This window comes from Accipiter gentilis, chromosome 17 (genome assembly GCF_929443795.1).
Source record: "Accipiter gentilis chromosome 17, bAccGen1.1, whole genome shotgun sequence".
NCBI lineage: Eukaryota > Metazoa > Chordata > Aves > Accipitriformes > Accipitridae > Astur > Astur gentilis.
The window spans coordinates 29775304-29788406 of NC_064896.1; the positions used below are offsets into that span (position 1 = coordinate 29775304).

At 50.8% G+C, this 13103-nt stretch overlaps 1 protein-coding gene across 2 annotated transcripts in view; it reads right to left on the minus strand.

Annotated features, from left to right (window-relative positions):
- CCDC9B (coiled-coil domain containing 9B) overlaps positions 1 to 5249 on the minus strand; it is a 53647-nt gene extending 48398 nt beyond the window's left edge. The window contains exon 1 of one of the 2 annotated variants that reach the window (XM_049821038.1): positions 5096 to 5249. In XM_049821038.1, coding sequence (XP_049676995.1) covers positions 5096 to 5116 — 21 coding nt within the window. In that variant the 5' untranslated portion in view covers positions 5117 to 5249. The remainder of the gene's footprint in view (positions 1 to 5095) is intronic. The other variant, XM_049821039.1, reaches the window with a different exon arrangement.
- Between the last annotated feature and the right edge of the window lie 7854 nt (positions 5250 to 13103).

A 13103-nucleotide genomic window follows, 5' to 3' on the forward strand; every position in this document is an offset into this window, starting at 1 on the left:
CTTTCCCTACTGTTGGTTCACGTGTTCTCAGGCACATCAGTTCCCGTCCATTTACATTCAGAGAGCACCTTGGTTACCACAAGGGATAACAAATAGGATTTTTTAAATTCTAGTGACAGCAGTGTCTAGCGAAAATTAATGCTGATGAGTATCAACTCACTGCAGCAAGCTGATCCATATTGTCTAGACTTCACCTGGTGTTTGCATGAAGAGCAAGGAGGCAAGGCTGAGATCTCCAAGGCACTACGGGTTTATTTTTAAACAGCGTTTTTGTGCTCTCCTTATCAGCATGGCATCTGCATGCCACAGAGATCTCATATTCCCTCTCCTTCACTCACACAGAGAGCTGGGTAAGATGAAGTGAGACTGAGGAGGGGAAGAAAGGAACCCCAAATCTCTGAACAGGCATTGCACGCCTGGGTACCCATTTTGCTGATATCGCAACTCCAACCACCAACAGGCTACCCCCAGCCTGCCGCCCTTGCCATTTGGCCCTGTGCAGTAAATCTGTCGCTGGAGCACTGCAGCAAATCCAGCTGCCATGCACAATGCATATTGCCCACAGCTCCAGGAAAGTTTGGAGGAATCGAGAAGCAAATGGAATGAAAATGTCGTCCATCTTGCCACAACTAGATGTTGCTCTTGTGGGTGATTCTCAGGGTTGTGTCCCTATGAAGCGGAAACAGCCAGCGCCTGGCAGAAAGGCACACTGATGGTCCCCAAGGGCTGGCAAAGAGGTTCATGTGTGCCGACATCCTCTGGGGCCAGCATTGCCTCCCTGTGACTCTGGTGCTGCACATGACCATCCTGGCCCCATCCTCGCCCTGGACCTGTCGAGGTCTCTGAGGCCGGTATCAGACCTGGATTTGTGGCACCTCAGCCCCCAGCCATATGCCGGGGGCAGAGAGAGGGACCTGCCTGGGGGAAGGCTGCACCCCACCTTCAACCCCAGCCTCGGAAACCTTCCCAGCCCCAGCCCGGTGCTAACCTGACAGCCGCTATGAGCCTGGTCCTGAAACCACCCCGGTTGTATGTGTATACTGGGCATAACTGGTGTGGTTTTGGTGGCGGCGGGTAGGCTGTGGGCTGCCCTGTGAGGGAGGAGACCGCCGGCTACTGCCAGCCCGCTCCCTCACGGGCCTCCCGCCAAAAGTCAGCCAATCAGGGGAGTCTGTGGGGCCTCTGAGCCAATCAGGGGAGTCCATGGGGCCTCTGAGCCAATCAGGGGAGTCCATGGGGCTCCGGAGCCGTCAGAGGAGCGAGGCGTCTTTGTGCCCTTCAGGGGCGGCAATGGTGCCTCTGTGGAGCCATGTTGAAGAGAAAAGGGGGGACGAGGACAGAGCAGGAGCGGGTAGAGAAGAAAAAGGCCCTGCAGGGAGGAGGAGGGAGGCCCGCCCGGGTGGGGACACCGGAGGGGCTGTTGCTAGCCAGGGGGAGCCAGCAGGCACGGACCCCGTTGCCGGATCCGTCCTCGCCTTGCCGAAGGAACAGATGGCCTGTGCTGAGGGGGGCAGAGGACAAAAAAATGGGGGTGAGCGGTGCCGGGAGGGAAGCAGGGGTGTTTTTCCTAAGGGTGTGTGTGGTTTTATTTTTCTTTAAAATGAGAATCAGTCGTTACTAGATGGTTAACTGGCAAATAAAATTGATTAAAATTCCCCGTAACAGTGAAGTGGTTTTGCTCGTGATGCATGGGCAAGGCATGCTTTTGCCCATCCCTCCTGGCTTCCTATCAAATTCCTCATAAAAACACCACAACTTTCAAGACAACTGTCAGTTTCCCCATTTTCACGGGAGCGAATCACCACTGCATCCCTGCGAGTGAGTATTTCTGCTGCCCTCGCTTCTTGAGGTCCGATGGCTCCCAGCTGTGCCCATCCCAACGGCAAAATCCCCAGAAGCATCCTCCGCTGCAGGCTCTGTAGCGTTCAAGGCTGGGAAGAGCTTCTGCACAGACAGGAAGAGTTTTTCCTTCATTAATCATGACATAGCAGGTGTGACCTCCTTCAGGGAAGGATACGTCAGGGGCCAGCCATGGCAGCTGGGGACATGGGATCTGGGTCCGACACCTGCCGTCCCCTGGGTGCCTTCGTGCCAGCGGTGAGCCAGGCAACCAGGCTCCCCAGGGTCCAGCCTCGAGCAGTAGCCAACGGGCTTGCAAACCCTTTCTCCTGGGAAGGGAGGGTTTCTCCTGGAGACCTCAGCTGCCTTTTGCCTGGTCTTAATTAGGTCACCAGAGGAAAAACTGGAGCGGTGAAGGTCCGGAGGAGGGGATGGAGGGGTGTTGTCAAATACAGCCCTTCTTAAACTGAGCAAACATGCAGTGAGAAGCCCAAGGCTTGAAGGCAAAGAGTAAAACCACAGATGCTGTAGCCCAAGGGAGGGAAAGCCTTTGACTCTGCTCCATGTTCCCAGCTACGTTTGTGAACTCTGTCCAGCGATGTACAGGGGCTCCAGCCTCCTGAAGATGTATGTGTTTACAGTGTGACAATGCATCGAATGAGGCAGAATTAAGGTGCTGTGAGCCTGACCCTTGATTTATTGTGTGTCATGTAGCATTTTGCCAGGATGAGAATATCCTGCCCATTTGAAAGCACAGGATTTTAGATGAGCTGCAGGAGCTACCTCCTTAACATGGGAAGGTTTTCAGATACCTGGGAGATGGACACCAGGTAAGAATGTGGGCACGTTTCATCAGCTGGCCCTTCGGAAAATAATTCTAGGTATTGCGTGGGAATTCAGCCAGGGGTTAGCATCACTGCTCTTCCAAAAGTGTCACAGGCCTCCCGGGAACCAGGGCTGCAAATTATCCCCTGTGTGCATGGCCAGCACTTGCCTTCAAAGGAAGGGATCCAGCTGCTGAATCACTGTACATCCCTGCAACGCTAGGTCTTCCTTTCAAGGGTTTTACATGAAAAAAAACACAAAGCTAACTAAATTTCAGCTCTTGTCAAGCAGATCTGTGCTTGATCTGCAAATAATAGGGCCATGGATGGGGGGAGACGGCTGCCTAGTTAATGTTCTTTGGAGAAAAGGGACTAAAGGTTGAAAACATGATACCATCACAGAAGAGGTGGGCTGGATGTCAGAAACCAGAGAGGGGAAAAGCAGGAGAACCGGTCTGCTGAAGTAGAACTCAGATCCTGCACAAGCACATCTTCACTTGTATCCCCAGTGAGGGGTATCGTATCAGTGCTGATTTAACAGCCCTCGCTGAGGGCCGCTCTGCCAGGACACAGGCACGCATTTGTGTTCAGGTGGAACAACAGGGACATTTAAACTGCCTCCACACATTCTCCTGCTGGACAATGGGATTTTGTCAAGGTCTGCAGGAGAATGAAACACGCTTTTCCATTGCCATCAATCAACGGGGCTACGCGACAGGTGATTAGATTGTATATGTGGGTGGATACACTTTCATGGCCATTTTGCAAGGCTGATTAAAGCTGAATTCAATGTTTACCTGAACAGAAGCTATTCTGTGAGCACTAAATTGGCAGGTTCACTGTTTGCTGAGTGCTGGGGTGTTGGCTGCTTGAGGGTGGGATCAAAGTGGTGCATGCCCTCAAACACACCCCTTTCATCTTCAAATTCCTTTGAAGGAGGACTGACAGAGCTGCCGGCTCAGGAAGAATTTAAAAATTCCTGCAGAGATTGTATTTGTGCTCTTCTCTTTTCAAAGGCAAAAGGTGGAAAAGACCTGTCAGGCCATTCTCCCTCTTCGCGCGAGGCTGCACATTGGTCAGCATTTTGTCTACGTTGCAACACAACAGGGGGGGAGGGGGGTCTTTCCATTTCCAGCTGGTAACAAGTCACTGGAAGGAAAGTTTTGCTGGTATTCAGCACTTCTCCTCCCCTTTATTAATGAAGCCATTAATGTATTACTCTCTGCGCGATCTGTTTCAGCAAATGCATACGAGAGGTGGTCCCTTGCCTGCGCACCCCCGGGGCCACAGAGCAGCCCCGCTGCATGCAGAAGCGCCGAGTGGTGTTTCGAGCCCACGCACCGGCTCGCAGGGGCTCGCCCATTGTACAGTTAAGCCAAGTCAGCGTTTGCTCATCAGGCACTGCTCCGAGCCAGCCGATAACAGGGGGACGTGCCCTCTCCTCCGCTTCTGGAACGAATCCGCCACCCCAGCCCATGCCGAAGCTGATGCTTAGGATGAAAAGTGGCTACACCGTGCCCTCCCCAGAGTAAAGCTCTTCCGGGGAGCCAAGGTGCCCGTATGTCACAGCGACGGGAGAGTTATAAATGGCTTTGGCAGAACAAACGTGCGATGGCTTTAAATCAGAAAGCAGCCGAACCCGATGCCTCCTAGATAGCAAGGCAGAGTGACGAAGCCGCAGAATGAGAGGCCTCTTTCTATCGCAAATAAAAATGTCACAAAAGGAGAAATGGAAAACGAGCAGCTTTGTGCTTCAATTCAATGACGACATCTCATTCTGTCATACCCCCCACTCCTAAGTGGCACACACACTTGCTACGCAGCTCATCGGGGGCTGGAGGGACGCCTCACTCCAGACTGTGTCTGCGTGCAGCGTTTTCCCGCATACTTCCACGATCGCCTGCTTCTACAGCAAGAGACCTCAGAGGCAGAAGGGTTAGAAAAGCGAGAAAGACAGAAGGTGGGGGGGGAGGGAAGAGGAGAGAGGAGCGGGGCCCTTAGCTAACACTCTTCTGCGTAAGCAAATGCATCCGCTCTTTTTAAGAAATATCCTCTGGCTTGACAGCTGCAGCTGAAACCCTTGCTGGCATAAGCAACATCCAGCACTGCCGGGGTTTCTGTTTGTTATCTACCCTGGTCTCCCACCCTCCTGGGGGGGCACATTGTCCTGAGCCAGCCACTGCAACCTGCCCCAGCAATGGACGTGCAAACCCCGGCACCCCAAATCCACCCCCCTAGCACCCCCCCACGATGCCGTCCGGCTTGTTTTCTCCCCATGCCTGCTGGCAGCCAGGCGAGGAAAAAAAACAACAAAGCGACAACCACCGAAAGGCCACCCTGAAGGAAGCAAGTGCAAGTCCTTTCGTGGCCTTTTTGGGTGAGGGACCCCACAACCCCGTGCCCCTCCCAGGCCCCACAAAGGCAGCACTCACAGCTCGGTGCATGTTGGACATCGGCGGCGAAGCCCGGCAGATTCCAGAGCAGAGCTAAAAGAGGAGAGCCATCAGACGGCCTTTCTCAGCACTGGTTGCACAGCATACAAGATCATGTTTTGATTACAAAAGCCTCGTCTGGGCTCCCAGCCAAGAGCACTGGCTGCCTAATATACCAAGCACAGACAGGGTTTTGAGTGCCTGTGTCCTCCTCTCCAATCTCACTCTCTTTTTAAAAGAAACACTCCCCCTTTTCCCCCCTCCTGACTCCTTTTAACTTCCTGATGCCACAAGCCCTCGTTCAAAGTGGGAAAAGCCAGGCGAACAATGAAAAATGGATCAGGCAAACAGCTTGACTTCACTTCGTTGCCATTCATGGGGTCGTGTTATTTGTTATGCATGGCTAGTTGCACGCCTGGCGGGGGATCAGGAGAATATCTGGGGTCCTGAATGTCTTGTGAGTGTGAGTATGTGCATGAGCCTTCATGGGAAAACAAGTGCCGGATTTGCCTTTTTCTGTTTAATTTCAGTACTCTCTGGGAATGATTTTGCTGCTTTTAAAATGTGCCTTTCTTTCAGGGAGGGAGCAGAAGCAATGCTGTGGGGTGGGCATTATCAGCTGTCACCATGACTAGCAGAAAGCACATAGTCAAAGGAGAGGGCCCCCCTGTAAGTCCCTGTCTGAAAGCTGCCAAAATGACCCCCAGAAGAGTCACAAATAGCGGGGCTTTGGGAGAAGAGGCAGCATTCATCTGCTGCATCTTGGGTTGCCACACTCAAACCCTTACCTCAGCACCGTGTCGTGGCTGGGTGCTATGTCATCCCGCAACACAGACTGGCAGCCCTTTCCCTCAACCTCCCAGGGACCCAGATCAAACAAGGGGTGAACAGGAGATGGAGGAACACAGGCAAATATTTTGTTGCCCAAGGACTGATGCACACCCCAACCTTAATGAAGGCCCCGCTATGTTCATCTGTTAAAAAAACCGAGCAGGCTCACTGCTGTACCTATCCCCTCTAAGACCTTTGAGCAGGTCGACTGCTCACAAAATCCAAAACATTCAACCTGAAATCCAGCATGGTTCAAGGGAAGCCTTCAAAGGACTTTGAAGAACTCTGAATCTGGCCCCTCCTCTGCGCATAACTTTAGCTATTGGAGATCAGGGCTAAGGCACTAAAGGAGCTGAAAGCATGGCTTAGTAAAAGCGCTTAGAGGGAAAGACTGACCCATATTAATTAGTAGCTACTCAAATGATGAAAGGAAATTGAAACCATTTCCCAGGCTGTGCCTCTTGGATTTAGGCTTGATGAAGGAAAGGAAGACTCTGCTGTGGATGGAAAATTGGGAAAAAGACACGAGAGCTTTGCTAGAGCCCAAGTGCTTGTCAAGAGGTTTGTGATGGACAAGACTGTGCAGGAGGTACAGAGCCATGCAGGGCTTTTCCTTGCCCTGGGAACAGGGAGGATGGTGGTGGCTTGGGTTTCCAAGCTGGCATAGTCCCTTGTGAGGGCAGGGCGATGGCCCATTTTTAGTTGGGCTGGTGGCCACAGGGACAAGGTCAGCCCTTGGACCTGCTGCTGGGCTGAGTCGGAGAGCCAGTGTTCATGGAAACACTTTTTCCAGCGACAGTGCATTACCCTGTTTGTATGGTGGCCGTGTGTCTGGGCTCGAGGAGTCTGCACACACTGCTAACACCCAGTTAACACAGAGATCGACAACATTATCCCCGGTTCTTTGCCCAGTGCAGGGTAAACACCATGTGCAGTGGGCTCCATTGTGCTACCCATTGATCACAGTACTTAAGGGACCATGTCATGCCCAAGTTGCCAAGGCTTAAGCTAAGTGCTCGCAAGAAGTTTCTACAGACCTCATAGCCATGGCATCCTAGGTCTCTGCTGTTATTGATGGTGTGGCCAAGCTCTTCCAGCAATGAGCAGCACCATGAGCAGGCACGAAGAGCCCCAAAATACCTTTGCCTTTGCTAATGTCTCTGGAGAGCTGCAGTTCCCTCCAGGGCAGCATCAGCTACTCCACTGCCCTCAACACAAAGAGCTGACATTTCTCAGCTGTCCTTCACCATGACTGAGTAGCATAAATGACAAGCATCTACTTCTGCATTGTCATCTGAGACCAATGAAAAGATAAATGCTCGGTTAACGCTGTGGACACGGAAACCCAGGGGCAAAAGGGACCAGTCAAGGAAGCAGCATCTGCAGCTTCAGCAGTGGGGCAGAACAGGCTGGTTTGGGGACCTGTCTGTGCTCTTGGGACTCTCACAGTTGTAGAAAGCAGAACCTTACAAATATGCTGAGATTTATGGGGTTATATACATGCACATATATTTGCTTATTCCTGGTATCATGGCCAGAAAGGGTTGCAATAACACCACAGCTGTCCTCAGCTTGAGGGCTTGCTCTGAACTGTCACAAACTCTGGTTTGCTCTTAAGTACAGTGTCAATCCCAAGATTAGCACTGCCTTCCCATGGGGTCTGTGCCTACCTCAGTGTAAGGGCAATCCTCCAGGACCATCATCCTGGCACCAGGGAGCACCAGTACCCAGAGTTCTGCCACTTGGAAAGGAGAGGAGACAAAGATGGTTCCCAGTCTCCTGCTCCAGTGAGAAGGGTGTTCTGGGATGCATGACATTTCAGGGCACACTAAATCCTTGTTCACATGAGCACTCTCACATTGGTGGCTGAAGCACGTCAATACTGCTCTCTTGGACTCAGCTATTTCCCAGCATGCAGCAACCTGACAGGGTACTTCAGACAGCAAGTATATATTACATCCATGTGCAACAGGAAGGATGTTTGGAGAAACCAATTTAATTACTGACTCAGGAATTTGTCCACCACCCCTGGAGTTAATCCCTTTATTCTTCTAAAATTGCCAGAAGACCTTTAATAGGCAGGATGGCCTGATTCTGGGGTCTTTATTGTGCTCTGGCTGCTGTGGACTGGCTTGTGCCATCTCTGAAGCCTACTCAGCACAAAAGCCATGGGGCATACCCAGCGTAGATACCCCAGGTTGACTCTACAGTTTCGGCTTCACAGGAAGGGGATGTATCAGCCCTTGCTAACTACTAGCAGCCCCTGAAGGAGAATTCCTTGGAGTGGGCAGCAGCTTGCCTTCAGGAAAGCCTGAAAGCTGGAGGAATCAAGAGGGCATAAGGGGATTTTTGCTGCATTGCCCTACTGGGGCTGTGCTACAGAGGGGCTCGGCTGACCTCCCTTAAGCACAGCCTCCAGCTGCCTACTTGGAGCTGCTGCTCTCCGCTCAGGGCAAAGCTTACTGGAGTTTTTTCTGGGACAAAGGAAGGAAATCAGGGCAATGACCTGTCCATTTTGCACTCATGGTGGTGTAACAGTCCCTTTCTCTAGCTGTGTGCTGCAATGCCTCTCCCTTTCAGTTTCAGCACAAAGAACCATCTCTGACAGGAGTCTACAATCTCCCCTCTCCAAGACAGCATTCAGCAGCTTGCAGAAAGAAGTGCCCCAGATTTTGACAGCAAGACTATTTGTTTCTTCTCTGTCTGTCTGCCTTACACGATTCCTCAATAAACCCAAACCTAACTGCCCCGATAAGCATTCCTGGCATCCCTTCATCAGCCCTTCCAACAGCAGGAACTGCCTTGGCTTGAAACCCTCCTTCCTTTTCCTTTTGCACTCTGTGAAACTCCTCCAAAGCCACTCAGTCCCATGCTGCCACTTTTCCCAAGTGCACTTCACACATCTTCATCTCGGCTTCTCTCCATTTTTTGCATGACCGCTATTTAGTCAACAGATGGCACTCAGTAACTGCTGGGAGAACCTGGGAGCCAGTTGCCAAAAAGCCCACTGTACAAGGAGCTTGAAGCCTGGCTGTTTTGGGAGGCTGGTTTTATATTGTGTATCGGGACTGCAGATTAAGCTGCATGGCCGAGTTTCAGAGGTGCTACTTCATACTGCCATATGCAGTAATGAACTCACAGATCATGCCGCCCGAGGCTCCTGAGCAGAACTAGCAACTCCTCTCCAGGCCTGTCGGATAGAGGGAGGGATGGGAACATGCAGTACATCAAAGAAGAGTTTTCTGGCGGCATGGAAGCATCTTTTGTACCAACCAGAGAGCAAACTTCCCCTCAATGAGCAAACTCCTCCTTTGCATCCCTTGCTTACCCCCCACTCTCGTCCTTCGGCCAGCTGCAACTGCAGGATAAAAAGGTGTCTGAGGCATTTCCTCCAGTCAGCCAGGAGAAAGGTCAGCATATTCCCTAGACTGGGAGGAGGGACCAGCCAGAAACCTTAAATGGGCTTTAGCTGGAGAGACTCATAGGGATCAAAGGACTGCTGAGACATTCATTTTTAAATGTATCAATATACAATTAAAATGAAAACTACCAAAGCTAGTTAAAAGATGTAATGACAGCTTCGTCCAGCTTAAAATCAGTGAAGATCATAGCTGCCTGCTGGTACTTCCCGTAGCGATACCAATCATAGCACCAGCACAGAAACTTCTCAGGATGTGCAGAGACGCCCTGTGCCTGTTGGAGGACAAGTTTGTCCCCTCTTTTCCTCCTCCCTGCGCATCATCCCAGCCTGCAGGTTCTTGGCCCAAGTCCTGTGGGGGAGATCTGTGCCTACCCCCATTTAATGCCACCTTGAATAACTCATGATCTCATCACCTCACCTGACATTTTCTGCTCCTGAAAAACTTGTAATTCAGTGTAGGGCGTCTGAAATAGTTATAGGCTGAGCGAATGATAAGAGCATCTGTCCTCTTAGTTCTTCCCACTTCGAGACACGCACAGCAGAGCCAAATGCAGGTTTCCTGACCCCATTTGCTACCCCAGCCTTCAGATGTAGGACACATGACCCAGCCTTGGGAAGGGTGCTAGGCTGTGGAAAGTGGCTGGGACAGCCAGTCAGGCAGGTTCTTTTCATATTTTATGGAAATGTAGTCCTTGAGGAAAGCACGGAGAGCTGTAGACAGCAACTGGTTTGCCCCGGGTGAAAGCTGTCATCAGCAGGGGCCAAGGGAGGTTCCCCATTCCAGCCCGTGGCTTCAGCCCAGGTCTAGGAGGACCTGGGCAGCCCAGTGGCCTGTTACTTGTAGTTCACAAGCTGCAAATGAGCATGCCAAGAGCCAGCTGGCCCTTGGCATGGTCATGTGCCTCTTGTGAAATACAAAAAGTCAAAATTATTCAACACAGGGCTGCTTTGGGGCTACACCAGTGGCAACATGACCCACTTGCAGTCTGATGCAGGAAGAAAGAGGTGGCAAACTCAGCGGCTGTTCTCCAGGCCCATGAATGCGTCTCATCCCCACCAACCTCAACTAAAACCTAACTTCCCTTTGCCAGCAGAACTCAAAAACGAACTCCAGAGACCAACCTTGGCTCCAGGGTCTAAACTGGACTGAAGACTCTTCATGAACTCCAGCGGCGTCGCGTCACACTGGTGCTGCATGGGTTCGGTTTGTGCTCAGCTCACCCAGACACAGGCTATTCTTGTGCGGAGGGGATAAGGTGCGGAGCTGATTTGGATGACAATCCCAGGGAAAGTGCAAGGGCCAGCCTGCAAGAGGCACAGAGACGCCTGAGAAGGGAGGAGATGAAAAGGGGAGTCAAGCTGGCAATTAAATATTAAAGGACCAGTTCAACAATAATTAATACTTGGGTGGAGAGTAAGGGTGGAGGTGCATGAAGCACTTGCAGACACTTGCTGCACTATGCCTGGCTGGCTGACTACTTCACTCAAGTGGCAGAAAACTCTTGAAATTGCAAATAATCCGTTCTCCAGCAGGATGGAAATCATAATTCAAGAGGGTGAATTAAAACCCAGCTAGAGACACTGGTCCTTCTCCCAGCTATGGTCAGAGTTTGAGCCACATTGGCCTTATTTCAAGCTTTGCACAAGCTGAAGAGGCTCAGCTTGTGATAAATTTATATCACATTTAGTGAGGTCCAAGAGGAGACCAATTACTCTTGGGAGGTTTCCTAACTGGACACATCACACTCAGAAAATCCCCTGCAAAACACCTGGGGAGCCACCATATGCACTTGCCTTGTTCTTACTTTTCTCTGAGCACCCATTTCAGGTGTCTGTGAGCTCCTGAGTGAGGTGGCCCTCCATTGGGAATGTGGACATTTTGTTGGTCTTTCTGACTTGGTCCCTGCAGCGTGGCCAAGCATGTTCCTCAGGGCTGGGGGCACTGTGCAGCCCAAACACATGGGATTAGTGTGAGCTAAAATACAGGGTTTAGAATTGGGTTTGTAAAAAGGAAAAATTCCATTTCCTTTCTCCCTGGAATACTGTGTTTCCTTCAGTACCTTCAGAAGGGATTGGTTAAATAACACCCTTCCTTTGACCTGTTGTTATTTAAACCTTTTGTTGAAAAAGGTTTGGAACAAACATTTAAAGATGCCTTTCTCTGGAAGCATCAGCTGAAATATTTTCAGCATTTCTGAAGCTCAGTTTCTAATCAAAAAAAGCGGAAACATTTCAACAATTTGAGAGATGGAACCGTCCCCCTTCGCTCTCCCACTTGCTCTTGAGCCCAAACAACTGCTTTTCATCCCCCCATGGCTTTGATACTCCTGAAATGGGCCATTTTGGCCAATTTCCTCTCCAAAATGTCAGCTGGGTCATCCCTGGATGACACTGACTCACTGGCACTGATGCCACTGGGACAGAAGAGCTTGGGCCTTGCTGAATCCTGCAAGTCCTAAGATGAACTGGCACAGGCAGGGGTCAGCAGTTCACGGCCAGCTCTGCTCATTCGAGTTTCCTTCCCATTGCAGGGGACCGTGCAGGAGCCAGACCAGCTGTAATCTTGTGGGATCCAGTTGTAAAGCTAGTATTTGTGGTATGAGTAGGGTTAGGGTTGTTATTATGAAGTAAAAAGAGCAAATTCACAGCTGAACACAGGTTGAGCGATTGGTTCATGGTTAATTCTCTGGTTGCGATGGCCCTGGGCATGCGATGGATTGGGTCTGGGCTAGTATCAGCTGCTGCCCGTGTTGTATCAATGAAGGCTCAGAGGGCTGAGGAAACTGCTTGTGCCAGCAGCACTAAGTAGCTTACGGGAGGAAAGTTAACAGTAGTTCAGCTCTGATGACCAATTAAAACAACGATCGGGAATGGGGCTGGCAGCTCAGCCCCACAAGGATGGGATGTCTCGATCTTTTGCTGGGATCTGCCAGCCCTGTGCAGGCAGGAGGAGTTTCTCCTGGCAAAGAGGAAGACCTTGTCAGTGCTACGTTCAACAGCCAGGATTAGGGTTGTATTTCAGAGTAGTTCTTCTGTCCTTCATTATACCTGGTCCTATTCCCAACAGCAGCTTTGATCATCACCTTCACAACAGTCCAGAAACCTGCTAGAGCCACCGAACTGATCTTAGGGAAACTACCCTGGCTAGCACTAGCTTTTCCCAGCTAGCTTTTATGGTTGGAATTTAAACTCGTCCTTGGCAGGACTGTGATATTCCTATTTTGAAAGTGTTGTGGCAAAACTTAGATTCCCCAAGATAAAGAATGACAAAATAAGGTTGTAAAATAAAAAGGTTTCCCCATGTTAAAACTTCCTAGCTGACACCACTGGTCATTCATCTGATTTTATTTTCCTCAGCATGGACAGACCCATACAGGCTGAGACTTTCTCTTGTCCTTAAATCTGTTAGCACTGCCTTAACACACCCAAATGAGGAAGGGGAGAGCGGGAACCCCTGAAATAAGCCTTGCCACAACAGAAGGAGCAACACGGTCCTCTCTTCACAGGGCTGGAGCAGGAGGGCAGACAGTTAAATACTCCCTGGAGCTCTCAGGCAAACTTCCCTACTGAAAAATTAGATTAGCAAGGCTGAGAGTCTCCTGGTAACTGATACCTTGGCTGTGTTCGTTGAGTGGTGATAACACAGTCATATCAGCCTGCAGAGCTACCAGACAAAACCACGGGAGGCAGCAGCACTTGTAACCTGCAAGCAACACCACTAACGAAGCAAACGAGCTTGGGCAGGAGAGACCTCCA